Here is a 15,800-nt window from a genome sequence, read left to right as displayed (position 1 = left end):
CCATCTCATTTTTCATATGTAATAAATAAAGATCACGGATTTATAATTCAGGAAAAAAACAAAAAAAAAAATTTGAAACAAAAAAGTGACGATATTTAAATTTACCAAATAAAAAAATTTCTATATAAGAAAATTATTATTCTAATAACAGTATATATCTTTAAAATTCACTATTATCTTCTTACATATTTTGTTAGAAAAAAAAAGATTGTATAATCTGACTATTTAATCTCAAAAGAATCTCTTTCGATATATAATGTTAAAACGTATGATTTAATTCAATTAATTCAAAATATATTATTGTTTTTGTATATTAATTATTTCTCATAGAATTAAGTAGCTGAATCGGGAGGTTATTCTATTTCTCGTCCGGGATAATAGTCATTTCTTTCAGGTTGAATATTATAATGACTTTCAGTGAGTGTTGACGTTATTTCTTGTCCATGATAATCAATTCTTCCAGGTTGAGTATTATGATGATTTCCAGCGGGTATTTCTTGTCCATGATTATCAGTTCGAACGTTATTATAATTACTTTCAGTGGGCAGTCGTACAGGATGAGCAATTTCATTTCCATTTCTTCTTTTACAGCATTTATTATATAATAATACGCCTAAAAAGGATAATAGAGCACCACCGATCATAGATCCAATAACAATACCAGTAATATTTGAATTATTATTTTCGGATTTCTGTGATGGCGATAAAGGTGATAAAGGTGACAAAGGTGACAAACTAGGTGACGGTTTTATAGGTACTGATGCTGATGTTCTCACCAGACTTGATGACGAGGTTTTAAATTCATTCGTCCATATATATTCGTTTACATTACTAATATCTAGTAATAAAATATCATTATCTGTAATATAACTTATTCCTATTAAAATTATCTTGGTTAGATTATAATAGTTTAAATTTAAGATAATTTGAAAAATATATTTACCAAATGATATAACCATATAATTTCCAATTACATTTGCCCTATGTCCACTTCGAAATGCTTCTGGAGTTGGCCCAGAAGTTTTTGGGATACGCCATTCAAAATTTATTAAACTTAATTCATATAGCGGCCCTTCAGATATGATAGTAGTTGTGATAGTATTATCTAAACCTCCAAAAATGATAATTCTTTGTCCATCTAACCCTATTTAAATAGAATTAATTACATTATATTTAAAAAATACTGAATTGCCTTTATAATATTTTTTTTTTTTTAAATACATACCAAGAACAGCAGACATCCCAAATTTATTAGGTATTATTCCTGAAGTTATCTATATACAATCATGAAATTAAATTGCAATGTTTATTTAAATCTTTTATAATTAATTTGATAATTTTATAATTAACTTACATTACTAGTCCAAATGTTATTTATTGTATTATAAATAAGAACCTATATAAAAAATTTTCATGATTAATTAAATTATCTGTGTCAACAAATCATTTGTTTATAAAATATGAATATTTATCTGTTATTCGAAAGGTAAATAATCTAGTTATAAGTTCTTGAAATTTTATCTAAAAAAAAATTTATCGCCATTTTCAAAATGTTTGACGCAGTTATATTTAAATTAAAAAAAAAAAAGAAAAAGAAAAACCGAAAGCGGACGAAAACAGGACGAAAACCGGATGGAAATTGGATGGAAACCAGACGAATATTGATATATTCACAAATAAACTGCCTCGACCATTTTGAAAATGGTAATATATGCTACAATTTTAGAAACAAAATAAAGCAATATACCTGTGATAAATCATTCTCCACTAAGTAATAAAAATATTAAACCAAAAAATAAATGAGAAATATAAAAATAGTAAATAATGTTAGAATCACACAGAATTACCGACAGTCCAAGCTTACCTATATAAAATATCTTATTATCAGGCAATAAAGTGGCAACATTAACAACATTTGGCGCGCCAACTGAACTTCCTTTTGTCCAAACTAAATTAATTGTATCGAAAATATAAAAACTTAAACCACCTCCGGCCCATAAATACATTCTTCCATTTCGGTCGATAACTGCCGTCGAAGCATCTATAATAATAGTAGGAGGTTCACCAGTTATTATTGGAGTACTCCATGAATTATTTTGTGGATCAAATCTGTAAACATCTTTATTTTCAACAAGTATGTTGGTGGCTCCCACAAGTATGAACAACGTATCATTATTTGCACCCCCTTTCGCGGAACCAGCATTATAATGTGCAGGAACAGTATTAACGTTTGATAAATCTGTCGATAATAAGTTTCGAGTATTAAATGGGACAGAAAAGTCGATATAAAAAAAATCTTTTCCAACATTACTATTAAAGATGTCAGAACCACCCAAAATATACAACTTATTATCTATAAGCGTTGCAGTATGTCCCGACCGTTTACGGTGTGATATTTGGCAATTTATTTCAATTAATAATTGAAATAAAATCCATAACGAAATATAGACTAAACACTTTTGTAACATTATTGCACCTTTTTTTCTTATTAAAAAAAAAAAAGAATAAAAAAGAATAAAAAAAATACTTCCTCTAAAAAAATGTATGGAGTTTTATGATTATTATAGTTATCACATTGTGTTTCATTCTTCCATTTTGGGGACAACAATTACTACAATATTATAATAATTTAAGAATACAAGGACATTGAGCAACATTCTAGTTTAAGCTTCAAATATTACTTATTTTAGTTTAAATTCTAATAATTCTAATATTATGTTTATATTAATTATAATATTAATCATGGTCATTGAATTATATAGTTGCCGATTTGTGTAATATCAATCTCGCTAATCTCGCTAATCTCGCTTAATAGTATTTAGTATCTTGATCAGAACAGGAACGAATCAACAAATCATGTGACTTATGATAAGGGTACACTGCTGTGTCACATCAGAAGTTTCATCGGCATTACACAAATAAAATTTTTTTTTTTTTTAATGTAGATTATTTTTATAATTAACATAAATATTATTTTATCTAGTCAAGTGATTGACAACACATTTTCGTATGATGAAGATAAATAAAGTAAAAAATATATATATAATCATCCATTAATTGGGCTTAAATATTTTGATGATCATTGGTTATTTTACAAATATAGCTTTGTGGGCGAATTTGCAAACCTATTTTTTCAAAATCCACCCTTTAGTTTAAATAACTCTTTAATAGTTGTAGGATTTCTTAATATTTTTGTACATTAAATGAGACTTAATTTATAAGAAATAAACGACAAATATAAAATTTCCATAGTCGAGTGATTAATTTAAAACGACCAGCAAAATTCCAGCATTAGGATCAAAGACAGGCCTGGTATTACTCAAATTCGCAGCGCTGATCATTCATGATTCTGCCCAAAATTGCGGGTATTACCGGGTAGTCGACTGATTTACTGCGTCTGCAGCTAAATTTTGATTAGCAAATATAAATAATATGAAAACCCTGTCGCAGTGTCGCACTAAATGTCACTCATGATCACCTTTCATACTTATTTTTAAAATTGCGATGAATTTATAAATGACTGAGAATCCTCATATAGATAGCCGGGAAATTACTAATTTTAGTCAAGTTTAAAATAGTTAATATTTAATGAGTAACACGCCCCAGGGGATTACCCATTTATTTCATGGGAAGGGGAACATTAGGGTTTATTTCCCTTCGGGAAAAACCCTATTATTCCCAACTCCCCATGAAATAACTAATATTAATTTTAATAAATAATAAGTTTTGATAAGCCAAGAAGGGTATTTAATGAGTCATAATTGTCAAAACTCCATTATTAGAATGATCATGTACAAATTGTGCAAGTTGATTTAAACCGTAAACTTCAATATTATCTACTGAAGTAATGTTTTCTGCACCAACAGCTTGTCGGTATTAATGGATTTTGCAATTAAAATATCGTGATGAATATAAATGTTATGTATCTTTCTCATCTCTTGTTATGACCAAAATGTAAAATCATCCCAGACACTAATGCACGCACATGTAGTTATCTGTATACAACAAATCATCTAGTACACACGCGTAATATTATTTCAAATTTTCAATTAATAAATCTAAATCTATTGTATAATAATAACAGATAGTATAAATAAAATAAAATAAAATAAAATAATCTTGTAACTTTATAAATTGTTAATAAAACGTTGAACATAAACTGTTGTAAAAGTTGTTATCGAGGAAAGTTTATAATTTCTTAATGAAGGTTCAATAAATGCATAAATTTATAACTAATATTAAACCCTATTTTAAAAAATCTTTTAACCATTGTAATCTCATTCTTCATTTCATAACCAAATATAGCTTCCCATAATATAAATATTACAACATGAAAAATGTTTGTTCACCTGTCCAAATATTTTAATTTCCAATAATAATATATTCATGTAATAAAGAACTAATAGCAAAAGCACCTGATACTCCCATCATATTTGCAATTTTTCTTGGAACAATGGATTTAATAAATTCTTAACCGGTAAAAAGCAAAGTTCCTTAAAAGTTTCATTAAGGAATAATTGCCAACGAGTTGACCAAAAATCACGAGGACTTGATGCCATCCATGGTTCATTAAATAGAGATTTTGTATTGAATATAAAAGATATCATCCATTCTTTTAAAGAAACATATTCTGTAGGGGTGAGAAGACCATGTTGAATTAAAATGGGTTTGTATATCGATTTTTTTCTGAAGTGGAATGAAAAAATAAACGAAAGATAATTGCAATAATGAAGACAAAGACATGATATTTTATTGAAAGCCATAAATACACGTTTGCAAAAAAATGCAACATATGTAAAATTAAAGGTATTGTAATAGGAGTAATTCCTTTTGTAAAAAATTCTAACCAATATTAACCATTTCGCGATGATGATTATGAAACATTTGAATAATTTTTCGTTAATTTGTCAGGTTGTGGGATTTAATAATTAAGAATTTCTCCCTTTTTCATTTGAATTTTCCAAATTTGGAAGAATTAAATAAGAATCAAACCGCCAATTAAATAATGACCAAAGGTACGATTTAAATTCTTTTAAATTCTTTGGATTTTTGTATGTCCTATGAAATTTTAAGAATAAAAACATTTTTATTCCATAATTTGAACAAATTTATTGTGAATTGGAAGTTTATTCCCACGATAAATTAATGGAATTGATACAAATAAAAGTGCAAGAGATAATAATACGTAAAAACGTTTCTTTGTTCAAATTGGTTCAAATGTAAGTGATATGAATAATGACATTAGAGTAAAAAAATATTAAAGAATGAACTGAATTGAGTAGTTCAGGGGGAATTTTTGCCATGTTGATAAAGGTGAATTGACGATAAAATTTAATGTATGAGCAATAGTTATCGATAATGGTATATAAACCAGATTTGATTTTGCGAAATGTTAAGATGACATTTCGAGTGTAGTGTCTATGTGTGTAGTCTATGACTTAATGAAGTGCTGAAATATGCCGATATGCTCTATGTTCTGTATGTTATATTTACGAAAAAAATGACAAAAATGCAAAAATATTTATAAAGATAATGTGCATATTGAGAATATAAAACTTTATATGAATCTATTTTTTTAATCGCTTGTTGAAAAATATGATGTGGACCAAAAATTACGGGAGTTCCTATATGATTTGATTGTGTTGTACGTGTAACTTGATTGGTCACTATAAATAGCCAGACATTATTATTGGCTTATTATCACGTGAACGAACATGACCCAGTAGATCTTCACTTTTGCTTCCCATTATAGGCAAATCAGCCATAGTGATCTACATTATTTAAAATTATCAATTTTAACCTGTAACCGGTTTTCTATTGACCCATATATATATTCCGATGAAACCATTTAATGGTCATACATCGGAGTTTATATAAAATGTACTTCATTATTTATTATTTATTTTATTTCATTTTATTTATTCAAAAAAAAAAAATGTCCAAACTTAATAAAGATATTCTTTTTTTGATATTTGAAGAATTACAAGATAATTTAAAATTCCTCTTTTCATGCCTAATGGTTAATAGAATATGGTGTGAAACCGTGATTCCAATCTTATGGAGGAATCCTTGGCGCTATTCTATTGATTATAAAAAAAATTCTTTATACTCCATTATTATTTCTTATTTATTTGATGACATTAAAGAATCCTTAACAAAGAAAGGGATTCAATTTTCAGGCCAATCACTTACATTTGATTATTTGTCTTTCTGTAGAAACATCGATATAAAAGTTATAGATGATATAATTTCCATTGGATCACCATTAGAATATAATCAATTTCTTTTACAAGAGGAAATTTACAGTTTATTGATAAAGAAATGTCCAGAAATAAAGTACTTAAATATATGTGGTACCTATGTATGAGATAGTATATCTTCCAGAAGCAAAGGTTCGTCTTGAATCACTTTGTGAATTAACATGTGACACATTGGTACTTTTACAGATTAGCGCATATTTGTCAACAAATACAAAGAATAATCATTATTAATAAAAACTTAGTAAAAGTTAATCATGGAACTACTAAGTTAATCGAATTTCAAAAAATTTAAAATATTTTAAATGGGTAGATGAATTTAAAGAAGATTATTATTGGGAATTATTGGAAGATCCTTATACAGAAATTTTTAACGTATTATGATTTGATATAAACCTTCATTATGAGTATTCCATTGATTATTACGATATTTACGATGATTTTAATTATACATTTTTACAATATGCACTCCTAGAATTTCATAATTTAAAAATATTAGAAATTAATTCTCCTATATTTCTAAATAATGATGACTTCAATAAAAAATTGGAAATGGTGGCTTATCGTAACCTTGAGATCCTAAAGATAGATTTTATAAATATCAAGTTAATTGCATGGTTAAAAATAGCTTATGTCTTAGAGAATTAAGGATCAATGAATTTCACTGGAATGATGATAATTTTTATAATAACTCTCTTAATTTTATTCGTACAATTTGTGAAAATTGATATTTAATTGAATATTTAACAATTCCTGTATTTCCATCATTTGAGAATCACTTTATTGAATTTGAAAAATTACTTAAAAAATGTCAAAAATTACGATCATTAAATTTTAAAGAAATATGTTATGGAGAAGTGAGAGAGTTAGAATTTGAAGATTATTTGTCAAACGTGTTAATTAGGGAAGCATCAGCAAATCTAAGAGAAATTAGAATTCCTTATAACATTGAGTTTTTTTTAAAAACTTTAGAAACATTCCTTGAAAAGTAGAAAGGACGACCTGCAGTTTCCTTATATTTTAATAACACTTATCTTTATTGAAAAGATAATTCATATATGAAACTGTTCAATAAATATAGAATTGAAAAAGTTATTAAAGATATAAACGTGTAGATAATTCATTTGCATACTGAAATTATTTATGACTACAAATTTGTTGCATAAAATATAGAAATATCAATTATGTATTCATGTATACTAAATTATAAGAGAAGTATAATAAAAGATTTTTATCTATAACCGAATAAATATCAGTTTCTGAATTTTTTTCAAACACAAATACTTCTGGACAATATATTCTAATTTCTTATTTATATTATAAATTTAAATTTCTATATCTTTTAATTACTGATTAACAATTAAATTCTTTCAGAGTATGATATAAATTAATTTAAGATTTTCATCTTGTGCTTTATTTATTTAATTTATCTTGAACTTTTGAATTTGATGTTGGTTCAGAAACATCTACTTTAAGCATGATTATTTTAATAAAGTTTATTAATTATTAAAGTTTGTTATCTACAATGATTATTGAATATATTTGATATTCTATATTATTGTCATAATAATTATATGTGAAAAAAGATATTTTAAACCTTATTATAGGTATAGTTAGTTGTTACTTCATCAACAGATCTCCATAAAATTCGATGAAAGTTATCTACAATGATTATTGAATATATTTGATATTCTATATTATTGTCATAATAATTATATGTGAAAAAAGATATTTTAAACCTTATTATATGTATAGTTAGTTGTTACTTCATCAACAGATCTCCATAAAATTCGATGAAAGTTATCTACAATGATTATTGAATATATTTGATATTCTATATTATTGTCATAATAATTATATGTGAAAAAAATATTTTAAACCTTATTATATGTATAGTTAGTTGTTACTTCATTAACAGATCTCCATAAAATTCGATGAAAGTTATCTACAATGATTATTGAATATATTTGATATTCTATATTATTGTCATAATAATTATATGTGAAAAAAATATTTTAAACCTTATTATATTTATAGTTAGTTGTTACTTCATCAACAGATCTCCATAAAATTCGACGAAAGCCAATTACTAATATAACAAATCCCTTTAATTTATTAGGATTTGATTTTGATATTTTAACACGTTCATCAAACACTCCTGAGCTAGAATAATTCATAGCTCTTCCTTTTGAAATTGTTTTCATATATAAACTTAATTGATTCATGCCATTATTTAGTATTTCACCTATAGTAGTTAAATTCATTTTTTTATCCTCCTTTGACCAATATGAATATGGTCTTTTTAATATAGATTCTTCATTTTCTGTTTCAAGTAATTTGTCTAGATTTTCCAGTTCATTTGCACCCAAATTATTCTTCTGATTTCTATTAAGACCTACTAAAGAGATATATTTTAATTCTAAAATAACATTATTATTTCCTATATTACTTAAAACAAAAATATCTGAATAACCAAAACGACCTGAGCCTTTTGGCTTTTTGCCATTAATTACTAATGAAAACTCTGGAATACAATACTCTGATGGCAAAAGATTTTCTACAATTACCTGAAGTACAGGTTCATTTGCTGATGACAGAGACATTCGTGACCTTAATAATAGGGAGGTCTTTAGAATCTTAATAAAAGGTATGATATTATCTTCAATAAGACTTTCATATGCTGAAATAACAAGAAGTGCATTATCAATAACTTGTCTATACACTAAATTATTTTTGTTTTGCTCTAAAATTTGGCTTTGTCTCTTCCAGTATTCTAATGGATGGTTAGTAAAATTTAATAATAATTACATTAATGTAGATAATTTAATAATATATATATTTACCTGAACTTTCTGTTGTATCATCATCTCTTACTCTTTTCAACTTTTCCTTTTGTTTAACTTGAACTTTGATTGAATTAGATGTATTAATAGGTTCTAAATTTTCTTTATATTCCTTAATAATTTTTTGCCAGAATGTTTGCAAATATTGCATATAACGCAAATGTTCTGTGTTTATCTGTCAAAAGAAAGAGATTATTAGTAGTGTGCCAAAATTTATTATTTAGTAATAAAGAAGGTACATAGCAGGTTCCTCCTCCAGAACTAGCAGACTTTATCAACAACAAAGTTAGGACACCTGAATTGAGAGCTTGGCTTGGTAACCAAGGTTGTCAACACAGTAATTCTCCTAAATCAAACAAGGAATTTCCTTAACTAGCTACCAAGATTGTCAATATAATATATAGATTTCTCAAATATAGATTTCTCATCAACTTGTTGCCAAAGTTTTTATATAATTCTTCTAAAATAAAAACAGTAATTTATCTAAATCAAACCGGAAATTCCTCAACTTGCTGTTGGTTATCAAGGTTGTTGGCATAGTAATTATTTTAAATTAAACAGGAAATTCCCCGCTCGCTTAGGAGTTATCCTAATTTGCAAAATAAAAAATTAAAAACACACCTTTTCTTTTAAGACCTTATTTAGATCCAACCTTTCTACTTCCTCTAAGAAATGAGTAAACCAGGTATTGTCAAGATCTTTCCAGTTATCTGAAAATATTGAAGCAACAATAAAATTATGATGTAAATTCAAAAATCTACAATATGATGATTTATTGCCTTGCTTCTTTAAATAAGAGATAAGAGCTAGATAGTTAAAAGGTTAGTTTGTTAGTGGTAAATATTGAATGTTAAAATACTGATCACAGGACTTACCATTTTGGCCAGGATAGTTCTTGGATGTGTTCATATTGATCAATGATTGATTGATTGATTGATTAGTTATTAATTGATTGATTAGTTTTTTAGTTTAATAATATTTATTTTTATTTTATTTTAAAAGGAAAAGGAATAAAGAAAGAGTATCTTATATATATAATAAAAAGACTACTTGTAGAAAGTATGACTTAAACTGACACACCAATATGAATAATTACATTTAATTAGTAATTGTAAGAGTGATATATTAATGCAAATAAAACATTAATATGAATAATCTTTATTATTATTTAGTCATGATATTTCAGTTCAAAGTAATTTTATGTCAAAGTAAGTAATTAAATTTGATTAACTCAACTATGAATAAATAATATGTATAATGAGTCATATCTAGAATGTTTAAACTATTATGATTTTAGTCATATTTAAATTAGAAAATGCAAGATATACCAGGAAATTATTTTAATGTTTATTACAGGGTAATCATGCCTTATATAATCAAATATACAGAAATCATATACAGAAATATTTTAGGCAATTAGGAAACATGTTGTGTATAAAGACCCTTGTGTGTAGTGTATGGTGATCTTTAGCTATGTACGTATGGTTGCACTGAATGTACTGTACGTACATACATGGCAAATAAATGATACTAATTAAATCAAAACGTACGTACGTATGAAAGAAATAAGAGATCAAAAGCACATATATACAATACAAATGATAAGGCACAGCCGCAGTAACTCAAAATTTGGCCATCACGTGACATGCCTATAAATCATTACAATCATCACATCCCACCAGGTTTGCGCTGTTTATATTTATCTGAGAGACTTTGTTTTTTTGAGTAGGTAAAATCCTTATTTGTCACCACTGTTTACTTTCACGCGTTCGTGCATAATGCCGTAACGCTGGCCCTGTGCTACAATTTTTGCCGGTTCAACTGGTGGTTCTTCGTAAACATATGCTGCGCCACTAAATACATTTATATATACACATTACACATACGTATGATTAGTATACATACGTACAAAGAATCTGTTTATCATATCGTACAATCACAATTCCTATATAATCTTGGTTTATGATTTTTTTCGAAAGGTTATCTTTTTTTTTATTAATTTATTTTTGAAAATGAAGAAATGGCGCTATTGCTTAAAATAACATACTGTATATGGACTTACATCACTTGACGAATAATACTGATATTTTCTTAAATTTTTGATTTGAGAATAGGAAATCTTTTCATTGTTCTTTTTAAACAATTATTTTGAGTTCATTGCAACGTTCATTCGAAGTCAATGATCTTTGTATAACAATTGTTTTTAGCATATTTCTAAAACATAAATTATAGTTCAGGATACATGTGATTGCGATTATCTGAAATGGAAAAATTAACAAAGCAAAAGTGTTACGTAATTCGAGAATCATTCAAAAAGGAAGTGATGCATATCAACAGGAGATAAACAAATTTTTAATGCCCATTCTATAGATTTCTAAGAAAGAAAAAAATTTATTTATTTTTTATTTTTTTTTTGCCTTTCGCTAAAAGGTCTGAAAATTCGGTTTATTTACTGCTACACTAGTGGCTGTATGTAACATGATTATTCTATGAAGAATTTAACCCAAAAATTTTTTTCCATACAGAAATTCTTGGTATGAAATGAATAAAGTCTAAATAATTAAAAGAAAAAACTTAAAAATTTTGTAATTTCTTTTTCAAAAAAAGCATCTCTTGTCAATTTATTGCTCTTAAAACACAAACCTTTTGTAATTTCTTCTCAAAATATGGGCTTGCGAATAATAATAATGCATTTTGTAATGGTCTTCTTTGCCCTGTCATGTTTTACCTTGCCGCCGAAAATTCCAGATATAGCAAATATTCGTAGCAGTTTGAACGATCCAATTTCAATTTTATCATTTTATCCTGATTATCTCTTAAAATGTTACACAGTGATGATAAACTTATACATTCTGGCAATATTAAAAATCTCAATCATTCTTTTCAAATTGATAGATTCTTACAAGACGGCCAAGTTGATGGCGCGGAAAATTCCAAATAAAGCAAATAATAGTAGCGATCCAAATAAAGCAAATGATTATGTAACAAGTTTGAACGATCAAATCAAAATTTACGGAGTAGCGATAAAGTCGTTATACCGCAAACGATTTGACTTAGAATTGTTTTAGTGGACGATATCATAATCGTTATACCTTACATTCATTAATTTATCATTAAATGATTGCATTAAAATTTTGATATACTCAATTAAATATATATTTAATTTTTCGAAGTGAAATACAGCATTTTTTTTATATAACTTATGACTTCGTAATTACTAAAAATTTGTTACTCGAGAAGTAACTTATACTATTTTATTTATTTTATTGTATTTTATTTATTTTATTCTATTTATTTATTTCATGTAATAATTAATAAATTATACTACCTTATTTTTTAATAATAAATTGTATAAAAAATTTTCTGAAGTATATTTGTTACGCCACAGCTTTACGCAACTTTAGCGGTAAAAGGACAAAAAAAATAAAATAAAATTTGAGCTATGCTGCGCACATACATGGGTATAAAAATTTAAATTTCGAATTAAAAGTAGTATAAAGAACGTTCAAATTAACAAAGTATTAACAACCATTTTTAGTTTGGCAATTATGGGAACAAGCTATAAAACACTTTAAAAGTTAATAAGTTATTAAATAGAAAAAAAGTTAGACTTTTACTTTATGTAAGTAACGAGAAATTGTTTGGAATTTAAAATAAGATTTTCTGTACAAAAAATTCTTGGTATAATATAAGTTGAATATACGGTAAATTATTAAAAGATTCAAAGAATTATTTTAATATTATATTAAGATTTTTCAACATATACAGTGGCCTGCCAAAAGTGACCGACCACCTAAAAATTAATGACATCAGTTATTTTCATTAATAATTTTTATATTTATTTTAAAATTAGAAATATAAAAACCTATTTTAAAAAGTATTTTTATACTTAATTAATAATAAAATTATGAATAAATATCTAATTTTAATGTAAAAAAAAAAATTAACCTTTTAACCAGAGCAGCTAGAGCAAAATAGATAGCAAAAATCGATTTTTCAACTAAAAATTAGCTTATTTTCAAAAAATCAGAAAATTTTAATCAGCAGTTCTTGGAAAAATCTGCTTTTAAATCATGAATTTTGGTGAAATTTTATAATTTTTATATGTAGATCATCAATTTTGCCGATTTTTAGGAGGGGATTTCTCAGCAATTACTAATCAAATTTTTCTGATTTTTTGAAAATAAGCTAATTTCTAGTTGAAAAATCGATTTTTGGCATCTGTTTTGCTCTAGCTGCTCTGGTTAAAAAGTCTTTTTTTTTTTCACATTAAAATTAGATATTTATACACAATTTTATTATTAATTAAATATAAAAATACTTTTTAAAATAGGTTTTTATATTTCTAATTTTAAAATAAATATAAAAATTATTAATGAAAATAACTGATTTTATTAATTTTTAGGTGGTCGGTCACTTTTGGCAGGCCACTGTACATTCACGATTTTAACGATTATATATCGGATTTTCTATTTTCGATAAAATTTTGCTCATTATTCATAAAGTTAGATTTGATAGTCTTAATATTATTTTGATCGAGTAAATCATGCTCAAAACCTGTTCTAGTATGTGTTATGAATAGTGTATTAACTTATTAATTGCCAAAAAAACTTTAGATTATTTACTGTATTAAGAAAGTTATGCGATAAACATTTTTGGGTGAACTTGGAGTGGATAACTCACTCCAAGCAAATGTTTCCACCGAATATAGGACCAGCTATTTCATGGACCGATTGGACCGCGGAATAAAAAGGAGGAATGTTAATATAATAATTATCCGTTTGAAATAATTGATTCATTAATAATTTCTCTTTCAGTTTTTAAACTTTCTTAAATCACATTCTTTTTTTTTTATGAGCAAAATATTCAATGGTCTTTTCACGTTTTCTTTGAAAATTATCTTTGAAATTGTCCGTTCATAACGTACTGATATTTTTTTAGATAAATTATTACTGCGTAATATCTTTGAACGCATTACGTCATTAGATTAAAATCACACATATTAATTTTTATAGGTAAAATACCTATTGTTTACTATACTTTTTATATAGAACATGATCCTGGGCGTCAGCATAATAACACAGTTATTATTGTGTATGTCTACCCAATAACTAATATATATTAAGATGAGAGCGGGTAAATTAGAAATTTTTTTATATAAAATTTGAAATATTAAATTCCATTTACCAAAATTTTATTACTATTTATCATAATTGAAAAAGTCACTATTGTACTTAATTTATATTTACCATTTTACCTGGCTTTTGTACTATATAATAATTACAAAATAAAAAATCATAGAACCTAAATTTTAGAAATAATACAGCTATCTTAACACTGCTAATAATAAATTTAAACTCATCATCAATTACAAGGATTGATGTTGACGATTTCTCTAAGTTCTTAAATTTTATCGTAATTATTAAGATAATAATTATTGAAAAATAAGAAATGATAAATCGTTCTATTGAATCACTAAATAACAAATATACAAGACTGCGAAATGTTAATAAAAGGTGATACAATAGTAATTAATAATGTATCAAAATATGTTGTCTAAATATGTCAATTTTTATTTATATTAAAATAAAAAACCTAAGAACATTAATTTCACAATGTTTAGTTATTATTAATCTTTCAGTACATCAATCTTCATATCGTCTCACACAATAAAAAAAAAATTTCAGTTAATTTAATTATATTTTATTAAACATAATAACATTTAAATAAAAAAATACCTTGACTCTGTTCTTGAATAGCAATAACAAGCATACGGTTAATTAAACCAGAATCCAAAACTATAAAATGAAAATTATGTAACTACACAGTAAATATATACATATATATTAAATAAGATAATATTTACCATTATTATCTTCAAATTAAACTCTTTTGGAATTTACTGATTTAGGGAGATTATTAGGAAATCTCATATTACGACTAATATAAATTGCTCCATCATGTAATGTTATTTCAGCAGGTGATGCTAAGACAATTTATCTGCTTCAGAAAATTCGTCAAAGATTTTTGATGGTTTTTTATCTTCTAATTTTAATTTCCAATTTTCAAATATTCTATATAATTCAATACTAGAAGGTCTTTCTTGTGGATCTGCATCAAGACACTGGTTTACTAAATCAATATAACGTTTAGGTGTTCCTTTAGCAACTCTTGGTCTTAAACCATTACAAATTGTAAGTGTAAGATCATCATTATGAGGTACAGTTCCATAAGGCGGTTTTCCTGTAGTTAATTCTGTCATAATAATCCCTAAGCTATAAATATCACTTGCTTCTGTATAAGGTTCTCCTTCCAAGATCTCAGGTGCTACATAAGGAAGTACTCCACATACATTTGTAGAATCAGAAGTTTTAGAATTATTTATGAATTGTGAAAGCCCAAATCAGTAATTTTTGTGTCAGAAAATTCATCATTATTAAGGTTTAAACCAAGACTACTCAATTTAGAGTTTAAAGATTCACCTAAATTAAACATTGGATCATTAAAACCAATGAGTATGTTTCCACTATGTAAATCTTTATGAATACATCCTGATCCATGAATAACTTGAAGATTTAATGTAACAAAAAATAATATATTTAATTTGTGTTCCCATTTTAAAGTAGAAAATTTTTCTTTTAAATAATTTCTTAAATTTTTATGTTTAGCATATGCTAAAACCATTATAGGTTCTTTTGAT

The 15,800-nt window shown here is 25.9% G+C and overlaps 3 protein-coding genes across 3 annotated transcripts; all 3 read right to left on the bottom strand.

The window, feature by feature from the left end:
• Positions 1-353: 353 nt before the first annotated feature.
• On the bottom strand, positions 354-2,468 carry OCT59_016951 (uncharacterized protein; the record flags this gene model as incomplete). The annotated part of the gene is made up of 6 exons (XM_025332307.2): positions 354-877; positions 944-1,144; positions 1,226-1,274; positions 1,355-1,396; positions 1,748-1,767; positions 1,865-2,468. 6 exons carry the CDS (start codon positions 2,466-2,468, stop codon positions 354-356), a joined length of 1,440 nt encoding a protein of 479 aa, XP_025173961.1.
• Positions 2,469-8,272: 5,804 nt separating this feature from the next.
• OCT59_016950 (uncharacterized protein) lies at positions 8,273-10,009 on the bottom strand (the record flags this gene model as incomplete). The annotated part of the gene is made up of 4 exons (XM_066146037.1): positions 8,273-9,030; positions 9,101-9,275; positions 9,722-9,906; positions 9,976-10,009. The coding sequence occupies 4 exons, from the start codon at positions 10,007-10,009 to the stop codon at positions 8,273-8,275; spliced, it is 1,152 nt and encodes a 383-aa protein (XP_066003765.1).
• A 5,077-nt stretch (positions 10,010-15,086) lies between these two features.
• On the bottom strand, positions 15,087-15,784 carry OCT59_016949 (uncharacterized protein; the record flags this gene model as incomplete). The annotated part of the gene is made up of 2 exons (XM_066146036.1): positions 15,087-15,427; positions 15,583-15,784. 2 exons carry the CDS (start codon positions 15,782-15,784, stop codon positions 15,087-15,089), a joined length of 543 nt encoding a protein of 180 aa, XP_066003764.1.
• Positions 15,785-15,800: the final 16 nt, after the last annotated feature.

The sequence above is a fragment of the Rhizophagus irregularis genome, chromosome 25 (genome assembly GCF_026210795.1).
Source record: "Rhizophagus irregularis chromosome 25, complete sequence".
NCBI classification, from domain to species: Eukaryota; Fungi; Glomeromycota; class Glomeromycetes; order Glomerales; family Glomeraceae; genus Rhizophagus; species Rhizophagus irregularis.
The sequence above is the reverse complement of the archived record's forward strand: the minus strand, read 5'-3'. Positions and strand labels throughout refer to the sequence as shown.